General features: G+C 31.3%; 1 protein-coding gene across 1 annotated transcript; it reads left to right on the top strand.

Annotated features, from left to right (window-relative positions):
- The first annotated feature begins 1,683 nt into the window (after positions 1 to 1,683).
- Positions 1,684 to 3,605, top strand: LOC145803646 (uncharacterized). The gene is made up of 3 exons (XM_082896970.1): positions 1,684 to 2,216; positions 2,289 to 2,783; positions 2,870 to 3,605. Exons 1-3 carry the CDS (start codon positions 1,684 to 1,686, stop codon positions 3,603 to 3,605), a joined length of 1,764 nt encoding a protein of 587 aa, XP_082753096.1.
- Positions 3,606 to 16,764: the final 13,159 nt, after the last annotated feature.

Below are 16,764 nucleotides of genomic sequence, written 5' to 3'. Positions count from 1 at the left end.
TGTGTTATTATGGGTAATAATATTAAATCTACTAATTTTAGAAAATCAAAAAATCCTATACAAAATAAATGGAAAATGAGGAATCACTCATGATGAGTAAGAATGATTTACTAGGACTTGAAATATTTAAAACCCTTAATAGTATATTAAACTATTAAGTATTTTTTATGCATTAGATTATTTCTTCATTTCACAATTTTTCAAAATAAAAATAATTTTATAACATTTTCTTACTACTAATCTAATCCTACCTTTCATCGCTAAAGGCAAACAAGACATTATATATGTTAATCAAATAGGGCCTTAGTTAGTCATTTCACTCTCTAATGTTAGTATACTGACATAATTAATGAAAGAAAAAAAAAATGTAGGGATATAAATAGGACAATCTAATAATTTTAAGTTCAAAGTACCGGTTTTGGATCACCTGTACTCATTTCCTATACCCATCTTCAATCCCATTTATTGACGACATGGCAACCTGAGACGAATGAGACAGAAGATGGGTACAAAAAAATAGATACAAGAGATCCGAAGCCCATAGTACCAAAGAATCAACACCAATTTTTTTATTTAGTCAAGCTTGCTATTGACATAAAGCACCAAATAAGAATAATATTGTGGGTCCTTTATTCAGGCATTGTTTGGAAAATGGTCAAATCATTTATAAATTTTTTTTTAAAAAAATATCTTTTTAAATCATATTTGATTATGAATTTATATAGTGATTTGAAAAAGAAAACGAAAATGTGAGAAAGTGGATAAAAAATTTAGCTTATATTTTATTTATATTTGTCTTTCTTTTTCAAATTCCTTTACCAATTCATGATTCAAATACAATTTTATTCATAATATAATGATAATTACATTTATTTACTAAAAATTCTACATCACCTCAAATGTTAGCATTATATTATTAGTAATAAAAATGAGCCAATGTTGGGACTCATTACTTTTAATAATACTTTGCTAAATACTAATTAGATTTATTTACTAAAAGTAATTTATCATCTTATATATTATCTTTATATTAGTAATAAAATTGACCAAGTGATGGAGTCCATTAAATTAATACAATGATAATATCTGAGACTATCGTTCTCAAAAAAAAAAAAAATCAATGTGTTTGGTTTGAGTTTTTTGGATTAAATTTTTTGAAAACTGAGTTTTTTGATTTTCGTGTTTTTTTTGTTTTTAGTGAATATTTTTAAAATTTTAAACATTTTTTTTTACTTTTTTAGATGCACCTTACTTAAATATATCTAAAAAGTAAAAAAATTGTGAAAAAAAATTTTTAAAAAAATTAAAAATGCATAAAAATACAAAAAATGTACTGAATTCTCGTTTTTTTTTTTTGTTTGTATTTTTGGTATTTAGTGAATTTTTAAAAGGTTTTTTTTTTTTTATAAATTTTTTACTTTTTAGGTATATTTATGTTAGCTATGTCTAAAAAGTAAAAAAAAATTGCTTAAAATATTAAAAAAAATTAGTAAAAACAAAAAAACACAAAAAACAGAAAGTAGAATTTTCTGAAAAGTATTTTTTGAGAATATACAATGACAATTTTCAGTTTATATTTTTTGATTATTGAATTATTTATTAAGTTATAAATAGGAGAGTGCATATAGAAGAAGCATCATATCCAATTCCCTCTCTACCACCCCACCCAATACTGGTGTAAGAATGGGTTTCTTACTATCCAATTATCAACTCACAATATGTATCCTGTATTCCCTAATTTTCTGCTTCTCTTCTTCTTCTGCACATCTTTGCCATAATGACGAGAGCACTGCTTTGCTCCAATTTAAGCAATCCTTTTCCTTCAATTGCTCTGTTTCTGTTGGTTGCTACAGAACTTCTGGTTCACATAATACTGATAGTTGGAAAGAGGGTACAGATTGTTGTGCATGGGATGGGGTCACATGTGATAACACCACTTCTCATGTCATTGGCCTCGACCTCCATTGTAACTGCCTATATGGTACCATCCATCCAAACAGCAGCCTCTTCAATCTTGTTCACCTTCAAGACCTCGACCTTTCTGGAAACAACTTCAATCACTCTCAAATTTTACCTTCATTTGGCCGTTTCACAAATTTGACCCATCTTCACCTCTATTGCTCCCGTCTTTCTGGCCCAATACAATCATCAGAAGAACAAGTCTGGCAAGGGAATAACTCCAATAGCATTTTCCACTTACAGAAATTGCAGGACCTGTAGTTAGGCGGTAACACAGAACTCACAGGTAAACTTCCAAGTTTTATTAATGGAACTGTCCGGCATCTTAGGCACCTTAGGTCGTTGGGTCTCTCTGAAATAGATTTCACCGGAGAGCTACCTAATTCCATCGGCCAACTTGAGTACTTGGAGGAGCTATTCCTCTTTGACTGCAATATCTTTGGTACCATTCCGAGATCGCTTACAAACCTCACGCGATTAATTTCGCTTGATCTTAGCTGGAATAAATTGATCAATGGTCAATTCCCATCTTCAATCGGCCATCTTAAAAACTTGGAGCTGTTAGACCTCAATCACTGCAATTTCTCTGGTACGATTCCGAGATCGCTTACAAACCTCACGCGATTAATTTGGCTTGATCTTTCATACAACAATTTTGAAGGCCCAATTCCTCAACTTTTTACCAACTTCCCGCAACTTTGTTTTATAGATTTCTCAAACAATCAACTAACAGGTCCCATTCCATCATCAATAACTGGCCTTCCAAATCTACAGTCTCTAATATTAGGCAGTAACTCAATCAATGGGACAATACCTCCTTCCTTGTTTCATCTTGTGAACCTTACCTCTCTTGATCTTTCGTCAAATAATTTAAGCTTGAATATTTGGATTCTTTGGATCTTTCAAACAGTGGTCTATCATTGACCACCACCAACTCCACTCCCTCCTCTTTCCGAAACATTGGGCTATTACGATTGTCGTCTTGCAACATAAATAAAATTCCTGAATTTCTGAAAACCCGAATGGCATTGTTGGACAAGCTAGACCTTTTGAACAACCACCTAAATGAAGAACTCAATCCACTCTGCAATCTTCATTCTCTTACATATCTCGATCTGTCCAATAACCAATTTTTCGGATTAATCCCTACCTGTTTGGGGAACTTAATTGGAAATTTAACTTTGTTAATAAATTTGCAAAGAAACAATTTCCATGGTAGCATCCCTCAAATATTTGGATACGCAAGCATGTTACGGGAACTTGACATTAGCCACAATGGATTGCAAGGGGTGCTTCCAAGATCATTGGCGAATTGCACGAACCTAGAAATTTTTAATGTGGGTCATAATTTCATAGAAGATGCTTTTCCATTTTGGTTGGAGAACCTGCCCCAATTGAAGATTATTGTCTTGCAAGATAATAAATTCCATGGTACCATAGAGCAACCAAGGAAGAGATTAGCCTTCACCAATTTACATATCATTGACATGTCTCACAATGAATTTACAGGCACTTTGCCATCAGAATACTTTGAGAGCATGCATTCAATGATGATGGATGATGAAGACAAATCCTCCTTAAATTATATGGGCACTAGTTATGGTAATGGTTATCGTTATTATTCGGTAACCATAATGAATAAATGACTGGAAATGACACTCGTAAGGATCATCACCATCTTCAAAGCTGTTGATTTCTCACACAACAAGTTTGATGGAAAGATTCCCATATCTATTGGAAGACTCAAAGCCCTCCCTGTCCTAAATTTTTCTAGAAATGGCTTCACAGGTTCGATTCCATTGTCCTTGGTGAATCTAACTGAGCTTGAGTCCTTGGATCTATCCCAAAATAAGCTCTCTGGTGAGATACCTCAACAACTAACAAGCTTGACATTCCTTGAAGTTTTTGATGTCAAGCAAAATAATTTAACTGGGATTATACCACGAGGCCAGCAGTTTGAAACATTTTCAAAGACTTCATATGAGGGAAATCTAGGCTTGTGCGGGTTTCCATTGTCAATGAATTGTGGGAATGTCCAGATAGCGGAATCACCAACTTTACCATCCTCATTTAGTCACAATTTTAAGTTCAAATTTGATGGCTTTGGTTGGGAAGCAGTGTTGATGGGATATGGAAGTGGAGCAGTATTTGGTTTGGTGATAGGAAGTTGCATCATTCAAAGGAAAGAAGAATGGCTTGCGAGAATTTTTAGAGTGAAAATGCGTCATCAGAAGAACATATCGAATGAGGTTAGGTACCAACATGGAGCAAGATGACATGTTAAGAACTAAGTGGAGCTTGTTTGAAGTAAAGGTACTACCATGTTTTCCTATTCATTAAAGCTGTTTGTTTTTAATTTGATTGTGAACCATGATATCCCTTTCCATTTCCTACTTCTGTGTTTCAAATTTGACACTCACGATTGACTGCTAGAATATATAGTTAGTTACATGCATGTATGCAAGTAGAAAGATAATATATTGCATGAAAAAAAAAAAAACCCTCTTTTGGAGAAACTGAATTCACAACTTTGTAATTCCAATCGCCTAAAATAACAAATTTAGATCCAAGCCGATGAGAAGAAAACAAAATGGTAAAATAATTCATGCCGACATTAGAAATTATGAACAACATGTTTTCAAAACGAATTTATATACATGTTTTCAAGTCAAGTTAAATTTTCACAAATAGGTGTTCATTTTTTCTTTGTTGATTTTAGTTTTTCTTTGATTTATATACAGGTTTTTTTTTTTTTTCAAAAATTTAAATCTTTCTAGATTAGAAGCACTTGAAAATAATTTTTTTTTAAAGATTCACTAAAAATAAAATTTCAAAAAATTTTATTTTTTAGCATTTGCCAAATATGGATGGATTTTTTTTTTAATATTTATTGTCAGCTAAATAAGTTGTAACTAGGGTGGGCATCGTGTAGTGTTAGGTCGTAATTGTGTCATGTTATTTCGAGTTTGTGTCAAAATTAACTCAACACTAACACATTCCAGCTGTTTGTCATATAATAGTAAGGTTTTCTTTTATTTTTTATTTTTGGGTCAAATTCTAAGTAGTTAGATTTATAATTTGTTAATAAAATTTTAGTGTACTACTTAAAGGGTCACCCATAGAAAATATTAAGCAGGCCTACACTTCAATTATCTGACTTTTCTATTTTGCCATATCCCTATCTTTCCTGGCCAAAATGATGAGAAAACTTCCATAGCAATTTCTTATCACAAATTTTGTTCCTTACTTTTCAATTTCTTATTCTTACTTAAAAAATTGAAAGTTTGAACAAAATTATTTTTGTTACTTTATTAATTTTAAGTTATTACTACTCCACATCACCTAATTAATAATAATTTTTACATTATTTATTCCTAAAAAAATATTATTTGTTCCTAAAAAAAATTATATAACATTATTTATAAATTTTAACTTATCATAAATTTCTTAACCCCTAATTTCTGACATAACCCTCATTTTTGATTTCACAATTTAAAACCGTTAATTGAAAAATGATTTCACATTCATCAATTCAAAACCCTAATTGAAAACAAAAACCCTCATTTCTGATTTCACATTCAATAGAAAACCATAACCCTCATTTTCTTATTTCAAACATAATATTTAAATTTTGCTAAACAGATGCAACATTCAACAGATTTCACATTGAACAGAAATCTGATTTCACATTCAATACAAATCTGATTTCACATTCAACAAATTTCACAATTATAAACAGATTTAAGATAAATATAAACCATTCAACATTCACATTCAACAGATTTCTAAACAGATTTCACAAATATAAACCCTAACCCTAACCCTAACCCTAACCCTAATTTAAAATTTAAGATTTCACATTGAACAGATTATCTATAATTAAAATTCAACATATTATCTATAATTAAACACATTCAACAAATTCAACAATAAATTATCTATAGCAAAAGATTTCACATTCAACAGATTCAAGTATTTTTATCTGCTATGCATATGAAGATAATTTTAGGGTACCGAGATATGAAAGGCATTGATGTATTTGGATGTATTTTTATTTCCCCTCTTTTTCTTTTTACTTACCAAAAAAAAAAAAAAAAGCAATGAGAAAAACTGGTACGCTAGGTGGCATGCTTGTTTCTTGTCGGTGTCTAACATGTGTTGGACACGGTACCTATATTGGAGTGTCCATGCTTACTAGCTTGAGTCTTATTTGTATGGACTTTTTTGAGTTTGAATGTTGTTGGATTGATTTGTGTTTTATTATGTTTTAAGAGTCCAGGATAGTTTGGTAATATTACTTACAAAAAAAGAGAGTTTGGTTAATAATTTGTTTTGCTGGATGTGGGTTTTAGAATGAGTCCATGGGTTGTATTATTGGTGAATATTGTTATTGGGTCTTATATATGATGTCTTTATTAGGTGTAGAATATTTTTAGTTAGTCAAAGTTTTTAGTTTATTAATTTTAGTCATAGTTCTTGTAGAATTAGGAGGTATATCAATCTGGGAAAATGGGTCAGCCACTTTAGTTATCTTAACAGTCATAGGTAGGATTAAAACATGATTTGGGTTTCGGGCTAAACAGGTTGGTTCAAATCATGGCTCACGCCTGGGTATAAGGGCCGAATCAAATGAAAATCGGTTAGGTCACTTACTGGAAAAATTTTACTATAAAAAAAGTACTAATAGAGTTAGGAGAGTCCACCAACCTATATATACTTGTATAATCTTGTTATTCATTAGAATTGAGAGTTTGAGAATTTGTGTGAAGCTTTTGAAACTTTAGGGGTCAAACCTTTTTAAAAAAAAAAGACCTACCTTAGGGGTAATTCTTATGGAAGTTTAGGTAGAATTTGTAAATTTTTGTCTTTTCTTAGTTAAAATTACTGTTGCTGGGGTACTGTCAGAGCCGTAAAAAGTCCCATTTTCAGACTCCAAAACATTATGTCTTGATTAACAATCAACCTTAATCTATTCCCATACTTTTGGCCCTTTTAATTACTAACACATAAAACATCCCAAAACAGCAGCTGTCCAGAGGATCCAGCAACCTGCCTTCTAGAAATGAATTCTAATTCTAGCCTTATTCCTCTCCAAAAATTGGATTCTTTCTTCATCTTAGAACCCTAAAACCTAACAAACCTTTCATAGCCAAAACCCACCACAAATGAATTCTAATTCTAGCCTTATTCCTCTCCACAAACCTTTCAACAAATTATCCATAATTAAACAAATTCAACAAATTACCTATAATTAAAATTCAACACATTCAACAAATTATCTAACCCTAACCCCAATTTATTATTTCACAAATATAAACCGTAACCCTAATTTATTATAAACCGTAATAAATTCATTATTTCTGATTTATTATAAACCGTAACCCTAATTTATTATAAACCATAAACAAATTCAACAAATTTATTATTTCACACATTGAACAAAAATTTCACAAATATAAACCGTAAACCCTAAACTTTATTATTTCTGAACAAAAATTTCACACATTTTATTTCTGATTTCAATAAATTTCTGATTTCAATAAATTTCACACATTGAACAAAAATTTATTATTTCTGATTTCACAACATTTTATTCACGAACATAAACCCTAAACCTAACCCCACATTCATGAACCCTAACCCTAATTTATTCACAAATATAAACCCTAACCCTAACCCCACATTCAAGAACCCTAACCCTAATTTATTCACATTTTCACAAACATAAATATATTCACAAATTTAAACTCTAATCCTAATTTATTCACAGTAAAGTAGATGATAGAAGCCATACCAACGAGAGAGAGAGACAGTACTGAATCAATCAAAGAGCTCCAGAGAGAGAGAGAGAGCAGCGAGCTCCAGAGAGAGAGAACAGAGAGTGAAGAGCGAGAGAGAACAGAGAGTGAAGAGCGAGAGAGAACAGAGAGTACAGAGCGAGAGAGAGACAGCAGCGAGAGAAATGAAATCGTGAATGGAAAACACGGGACTGGGAGGGTTTATATAGAAGTTCTAAAATCGTGGTTGTGAACCACGATTTCACTTAAAGAAAAAATATTTGGTCTAAACTCGTGGTTATGAACAGCGATTTCAGAAGAATTCTATTTTTTGATGAACTCGCGTTTTGTAAAGGCGATTTCAGCATGAAATCATGCTTGTAAACAGCGATTTCAAAACAAGCTTAATAAAACTCGCGTTTTCTAACAGCGAGTTCTTAATCAAACTCGCTTTTCCTAACAGCGAGTTTCAACCTTTACAGGTTTCAGACGACGGTGGTGCAAAAATCTTAAACTCGCGATTGTGAACCGCGAGTTAGCTTATTCTGGGAAATCTTTCAAAACTAGGCTTAGTTTGGGAATTCCTTTATTATTTTGGCTTATTTAGCGAAATGGCCCGGATTATTCAGCGTTGAATGATAATTGATATAGCGATCCCGGGTTTACCCTTGTTATACCCTGATCCGGACATGTGTCCGTGGATATTGGTAGTTGTCTATCATCTTGTTTGCATCCTTTTTACTTAGTATTTGAGTTATGGGATGTGTTGGGCAGGTTTGTTTCAGGTTGGTTGAGTTTAGAAACCAAAACTAGTTGCCCAGATTTTTGGCCTGTCCGCTCGAGCTGAGGTGTTGGCGCTCGAGCGGGGAATACATCCATCCAGTATCTTGTTGTGCAGTGTTGTGAGCTCGAGCGTAGGGTTGGGAGCTCGAGCGTAGGCCTGGTTCTGCAAAAGTGCTGGGCGAGTGCATTCTGCGCTCGAGCGGAAGTCTGTGAGTGGCCGCTCGAGCGGGGTGTTTTACGCTCGAGCGGAGACCTGGGTTAAAGTCCCGAAATTGTGACTTTTCAAATCACTTTTTGCTTTCTCTTCTCTCTCTTACTTTTCCAAAATCACCATTGTTGAGCCTCTCACTCTAGATACTACCTTCTCTCTAGGTTTTGATCTAGTAGGAGTGATTTACTCACCTTTGGCCTTTACAAAAAAGTTGTTGATCGTCGAGGGCTTCATTTTAATCTGAAAATCTCGGGTTTTGGAGCACGTTGAGTTTTGTCTTCTTCTCCCTTGGAGCTCCGAATTTGAGGTAGGGATAACCTACTCCTCTCTATGGGTTTTGTCTTTAAATTTTGGTATTTTGAGATGTTGGGCTTGGTTTGGTAATCTTGTAAAGGTTTGGGGCTTTTGTGTAATTTTACAAAGGTTGGGGTTTTATTCATAATAAACCTAGATGCATGTTTGGCATAGAAAAATGGAATGATTGTTGAATCATTGATGAAAATGGGACCTAAGGGTTGAAATGGTAATTATGGAAAATGGCCTAATTACATTGTTTAATTAATTGGGATAATTAATTGATGAGAAATGAGGAAATGAAATGTTGATTGAATATCCATTTGTGCATTTATTTTCTGTTTTAGAAATAACTGCCTTGGGCTATCGGTGGAGGATAGTCGTGATTGTTGTAGACAATGTATGTTGATTAGGCAAACTGTAACTAATCAATGGAATGTGTTATGAAACTTGACAGTTGCTAGAATACATTAATTGTTTGTATTGTGTGATTGTATATAGAACCAATGTGTTTATATACGTTGTGTGTAGAGGAGGAGATAGGGGATGTACTCCGCGGTTTAGGGGAAGATAGGGGATGGACCTCTAAACCGGATAGGTATTTGGAGGAGATAGGGGATGTACTCCGTAGACAGAGCTCATATGCTTGTCTAGAGAAGTGAAGATAGAGCTCATATGCTTATCTTTGTGAAGTGTGGATACAGCTTGTATGCTTATCTGTGGATATTGTTGATATACATATCTGTTGTGAAGTGTGGATACAGCTTGTATGCTTATCTGTGGATATTGTTGATATACATATCTGTTGTAGAATGTGGATATAGCTTTTATGCTTATCTGAATGTGAGATATAGTTTTTATACATATCTGTGGAAATGATGATAGAGCTAGCATGCTTATCTGTTAAAAAGGGAAAATGAAAAGTAATTGGGACTTGTAAGTCGTTGACATAAATATGTAATTTATGTGATTGTATCAGTGTAGACCAACTATCAATTGCTAATGTTTTAGTCATTGTCCATGGTTGGTTTAGTGTATTTCTACTGGGCTGTGGCTCACCCTATATGGGAATATCATTTTCAGGTACAGGAAGCATGCCACCTCCAAGGACATAGCTGGGAGGCTAGTGGCGGGCATAGTTTTGTTGTTTTACTTTTGATGTATTACATGTAATTTCAAGCCAAGGGCTTAATGTGTAAACGAGTTAGAACTCTTTGTTGTAACCAAGTGTTAACTTGGAAAGCTGTAAGCCCGTAGGGCATTTTGTTATGAGGTTAACATGTAATACTTATGTAATGGAACTCTAATGAATGAAAGGATGTGGTTAGTTTACATGTAAATGTATGTCTTATTAGATGGGTTTATTGTTGTTATTTTGAGGGCGTTACAATTGAAAATTGAGAGTTGTTTTTGAGTATTTTAAGGTTTGTTTTGTTTTCTGTGTAGTTTATTCTCTGTCTTCGCTATTACTATTCTTCTTTTCCGGTTGTTCTACATCAATTAGCCCCAAATAACTGGCTTCAGGTATATGAATTTGTTTTCTCCCATCCACTCTATTCCAATCCATATTCTTAATTAAGTCTGAAGCAATCATGTAATTTGTTTTTGATAATTCCCATCCTATGCCACTCTTGTCCTTCCTCTCTTCGTTTTGGCACCGTGGACCCAGATCAGATCCCTCCTTACAGGAACATTAATTGGTCAAAGTTAAACAACTATTACTCATTGTATCTTCAAGAAGTGCCGCTCTAAATTATGCAATACAAAGACAAGAAGACTTTTCCATCCTCTTCATCATTTAATTCTAAAGCTGGAGAAGGACAAAAATCTGAGCCCTATTTAATTCAAGATTTCTGTACAACTAAACAGGCCAACAACATTGATTTTTGTTATGTGATAGAAGTTGAAACCTTACAAAGAATAGTAGGCACCACATGAGAATACAGAGCAAAATAAAAGGCAACAGATTTTTTTTTTTTCTTTAAAAAAAAAAGAGACTACTATATAATGCACATCAAATCCAAATACCTGAAAAAGAAGGATAATAATGACAAGAAAAACTCCAATAGCCATTGAACTGCTGCTGGCCACTGGTGCCAACAGCAATAAAACAAAACCAAAAGCAAGACAAAAGAGACGCCATCTTTGAAACTCTGAACAAACCACAAAAATAGATAAATTAAACCCAATCACCAGGAGACCTCATCATCGTCGCCGTTCGTCATCTCCGTCTTCTGTAATAGTTTGCTGCATTTGGGCTTATTTAGGATACACTTTGCTCTGTTAATAAAATGGGCCTTGTAATAAATAATGCTATTGGGCTGGCTGGCTTTTACATGAGCTTCACATGTTTTGGCCTAATACTAATTAAGGAGATGGAATTTAACTAATATCCATGAAAAATAAATTACTCATTTTTTTAAGAGAGTTTTTTTTTTTTTTTTTTGATAAATCTTCTTTCTAAGAGTTTTATTCCATTTAACTCATATTGTTTTTGACTATTCTATTAGGTCCTATTTAAGGTAAGAAGACCAAAACACCATCAATCTCTCCTACCACTATTAATGTTGATTGTCATTATGTTTTGGTAGTTCTCATGCATTAAGATGTTGACTATCATTATATACATATTAATTTGAAATGAATTTTTGTCATTGTGTTGTCAAGTACATGATGTGAATATTCACATCATGTAATTGAAATGAATATTCACATCGTTATATTCACATTAATTTGAAATGAATTTTTGTCATTGTGTTGTTAATTATATGATGTGAATATTCATATTAAAACATACGAATGTGAACGTTCACATCACTATGTTAGATGAGAGAGAATGTTCACATGTTGTGAATATTTATATCACTACATGTTGTGATTAAGAATGTGTTGTCAATTAAAAATATAATGAACGTTATTTTAATGTGTTGTCAATTAAAAAAAAGAAGGTTCACATGTTGTGAATGTTCACATCACTACATTAGATAAGAAAATTTTTCGGAAAGGTGTTGTGAACGTTCACATTAGATGAGAGAGAATGTTCACATCATTTTTAATGTGTTGTTAATTAAAAATATATTCACATTAGATGAGAGAGAATGTTCACATTATTTTTAATGTATTTTTGATGTGTTGTCAATTAAAAATATATTCACATTATATAATAATATAAAATAATAACATCAATATTATTAATTTGTATATGAAATTTTTTATACCTTGATCAATTTCCTTCTCTCTCCTCCCCCAACATTAAATATCAACATTAAATATCAATATTAAATATAAGGGTATAAGAGTCTAAGAAAATAATATAAATCAAGAAAAAGGACTTTATAGAATAAAAGTATAAATACATGGGACTAAGTGGGTTAAAAAATTTCTTCATAAACTTCTTGGGTTAGAACACTTCTAAATAAGATTTATCAATAAAATGACCTTTTTTTTAATAATGTTAAATATTTTTTTTATTCAATATTTTTTAACTACAAATGTGTAGCATTATCATAAAAATATGTAATCATTTTAAGCCATAAATTATTGTAACTTTATTAGAAAAATATATAATATTTTTTTTGACATATCTATATTCAGCCGGATCCACATAGTCGTTTCCTCATTTAGAGATTTGCCGAATTTAACCTTTAGATACATATCGGCAACTGACACTCGTACCTAAGTCCATGTAATGTAAAGTATCAAAAAGAGTAGGGCTGAGTAAGAAATTTGTAATATCCGTAATCCGATCTGATTCGGTCCAATCTGATAGGTTTAGATTGGCTTTTTGAATTCGTGGTTCAGTTCTAGATTGAAAAATCAAAATTTCGTAGTCCACGGATTGGTTCAGGATTGAACCTCACAGTTTCAAATTGGAACCGATCCGAACTATATACAAATAGCCTATATTTATATTATACACTCTCCCACATAGTATCTTTTCTTATTCCATATAAAACCTAAACCCAAACCTAAACCCGCATAGTATCTTTTTTTTATTGCTTTTGTTTGTTAGTTTTTAGTTTTAATTTGTAATGACCTAAATACTTATAATGGAACCAGTTTTCTTATGGTTGTTTAAATTCTAAAATAATATGTCACTATTGATGAAAGATATGTTGTATTATGGAACCAATATGATGCTATGTTTATGTTTTTATGAAATTAAAATGTTTCTTTCTTTTTTTTTGTTATTTAATTATGTGAATCTGTAGTCCTAAACCGATCCAATCCGTATTTAAATGGATTAGTTCGGATTGATTCCACAATTTAAACGGATTAGATTGGTTCTAATTTTTCAAAAAACGTGACTAACGAATTGGACTTGGTTTTATCCTAATCTGGCCCAATTCAGACCATGCTCACCCCTAAAAGAGAGAAAGAGAGAGGGAACTAAAGAGTCAAAATTCAACGACATTTCACTTACTGGTGAAAACAAATCTAAATTTTGTTATGCAGTCTCTCAAGAATTACTGCAGATGGGACCAATTTAACCTAGCATTCCAATCTTAAGTAACCAGTAACTGGAGCGCATTCACACAATAAAACATCTTTGGAACCATGAGAAGATGATGTATAACCAATGAGGGGAAATGGGAGTGATGACATCAATAACTGGATTTTCTAAATTAATGCTTGTATTATTAACATTTAGAGATAATTAATTATCAAAAAGAAATATATTACCAACAAGAAAAAAGGAAACATTCGAAGTAAGTAGCAAAAATTGAGACAGAAAATAAATGACGTATTCTAAGATTTCCACAATAGACATCATGTAACACATTCCTTAAATTAGTATTTCCCGCACCACATTACTCGAATGAACCACAAATTCAGCCTTTGAAGTGACATATTCTGAAAATGTCATTCTAGTTGGACAAGTCCAACGATCGAGATTTGTTCATGATCATTTTCATGAAGCATTTTTCATGATGCCTAGCATTTTCTGTTAACAAGTGTGAAATTTTCAAGAGTTGATGTTGGATAAACAATTTATAATAAATAAAACATTGTTGAATTTATAAAAGACGAACACCATAGTATAATAATTAAAAGAAAACATTAGAAAAGAAAATATATCACAAACAGAATACAGAAAGAGACAAGAAGTACTGCTTTTACATATGAGGCCGAATTATATTTTAGAAATAAAGTCATTTTGATATCTATAATCAAGAATAACAACGAATATATTCTAAACCATCATAAGCAAACTTCATCAATTCTCCTAAACATACAAATTAATGATTTTCCTAAAGAACAACTACAAAAAGTGCATATCATGGATTGTTTGGATTTAACCACCAAGGACTAACTTAGTTGGGCCACCATAACTTTTTTAAGGGCTTAGTCCTAAGAGAGAAGTCATGGATTCAATTCTCCCTAAGGGGAAGTTGAATAAGGAGGAAATCACTTGGTTGCAAGGGTAGGAAGGTTAACTTTTATAGATGTTAATCTAATAACTAACAACTGACTTTTGTCGATAAAAAAAAAATATCCACAGTTTGTGCTTATTTATTGTGATTTCATTTTTTGTTTTCATTTTTCTAAAGACAAATAAATTTATTTTCCGATTTTTTTTTAAAATTTTGATTTAGAGAAAATTTTCTAAAAATAACCAACTTATTAGAAAACATAAAAATGTAATTTTTAAATTTGTAAAAATTATTTTCATGGAAATCACAAACTACATGAATGTCGTTTTGCAATGTTTACAACTTATTATTTTTTATTTCCAGAAAATATTAAATATATTTATATTTATTTTTAGTATTAAAAAATTCAAAAGTATATTTGGTACACATTTATTAAAGATTTTCCTAAAGAACAATTAAAAGAAGTGAATGGTCTGGATTGTTTGAATCTAACTAAATCTACTGTTTGTGCCTATTTAGTTGTGATTTCATTTTTTATTTTTAGTTTTAGTTTTAGTTTTTATTTGAATACAAAAATGTATTTGCTGAATCAAATATATAATAGATTTTTTCTAAAAATAACCAACTTATTAGAACACATCAAAATGTGATTTTTGAATTTGTAAAAATTATTTTCACGGAAAACGCAAACTACATGAATGCAATTTGCAATGTTTACAATTTATTATTTTTGATTGATAGAGAATATTATATATATTTATATTTATTTTTAGCATGAAAAAATTCAAAAATATATTTGGTATGCATATTTATTAAAGATTTTCCTAAAAAACAATTAAAAGAAGTGAATGGTCTGGATTATTTGGATCTAACTAACTCTCCTGTTTGTGCCTATTTAGTTGTGATTTCATTTTTTATTTAAACACAAAAATGTATTTGGTGAATCAAATATATACTAGATTTTTTAATTTTTTAAACTTTTTCCTTTTTTTTTTTTTTTGGCTTTCCAACTTTGAGAGTTTATTTGTATTTATTATATGTTGTATTTGATTTTCATTACCGTTGTAATTACTTCGGCATCATTGTAATAACATATAAATAAATAAATAAAATTTAAAATTTGTTTATGTTTCTAACTCATTAAAATCAATTAAGTCTATTTAATAATTATAACTCTTATCATTTAATATTTTAATTGAATCATAAAATCTTGGTTAAAAAAATTTAAACTAGCAACATTCTTATTTAATATTCACTAAATTTATAGTTACTTATGTACTACTGCCAAAGTGTACCATTATGACATAACCACACCCGCCACAACCACCACCACTATTATTAAGCCAACCATTATCTCCACCACCAATGCCATTGTCACCAAAGATATGGGTGATTACTCAGTACTCCCGGAGTATGGACACGTGGTGCCCCATAAGGTTTTGATTGGTGGAGAGACACAAGGGCCCACGATTTATGTTGGAAATGGGGGGACAACATGGGGCTAACTAATTGGTGATTGGTTTGGAGTATGGACACGTGGTGCTCCGGGAGTATTGAATAATTTCCCCCAAAGGTACTATCATTATTTCATTACCACCACCATGTTTGCTTTGGCACTGCCACCACATTTCCACCACTGCCAAATAACCACCAATAATTATTTTTTCTTAAAAATTCAAAATATATAAATATAAAATACAATATAATGTGATGCTAAACTTTTATTCATGTTCATTTAAACATGGTTTTTTTTTTTAATTTCTATAGAAAAATATAAATTACAAATAAAATCATTTACAATTTGTAAAAAAAATAAAAATAAAACTTTAAATTTGCTGTTGAAGTTTCAAATCAAACGTTATTTGATTAACAGACACTATTTTAAATTGAATATGTGTCTATTTAAATTTAAATTTAAAAAGTTTTGAATTCAAACCGAACCAATGGATCAATTACAAAAGCATAAAGAGTCTTATCCTATAAAAACAAACTCTCTCTACAATTTGAAGACACAGAAGTGATAGTTCTTTTTCTTCTTAATTTTCTCTCTTTCCATAGTGTTGTATACATATTATATTACTATTTTCTTTAAATTATGGGCATCCAATAAAACTTGACATTCGGTCTGCTGTAATTATTCATTGTGAATTCAACCATTATGAATATTCTGAGTTGAATCTTAGAGTTGTATGAATTCATTCAAACTTGTATGGAATGAGGCATGAAATTTTAAGATAGTCATGGTGCCTCTCCAAATTTCATAGGCTACTTTCATGCTCTCTATCTCTTTGTTTTGATTTTTTGTATGTCAATATTGTATTATTTTGATTTTTTTTGTTTCATATCCAAAAGAAAAATCTATTAT

This window comes from Camellia sinensis, chromosome 12 (assembly GCF_055761805.1).
Source record: "Camellia sinensis isolate YWXY chromosome 12, ASM5576180v1, whole genome shotgun sequence".
In the NCBI taxonomy this organism is placed as follows: domain Eukaryota; kingdom Viridiplantae; phylum Streptophyta; class Magnoliopsida; order Ericales; family Theaceae; genus Camellia; species Camellia sinensis.
The sequence above is the reverse complement of the archived record's forward strand: the minus strand, read 5'-3'. Positions and strand labels throughout refer to the sequence as shown.

What these genes read in the sequence shown, in the direction of transcription:
- LOC145803646 (XM_082896970.1), top strand. Translation starts at nt 1,684, where the DNA reads ATGGGTTTCTTACTATCCAATTATCAACTCACAATATGTATCCTGTAT. An exon ending in TTACAGAAATTGCAGGACCT is followed by an intron (nt 2,217 to 2,288) that starts GTAGTTAGGCGG and finishes CCGGCATCTTAG; the next exon opens with GCACCTTAGGTCGTTGGGTC. An exon ending in GGGACAATACCTCCTTCCTT is followed by an intron (nt 2,784 to 2,869) that starts GTTTCATCTTGT and finishes TCTTTCAAACAG; the next exon opens with TGGTCTATCATTGACCACCA.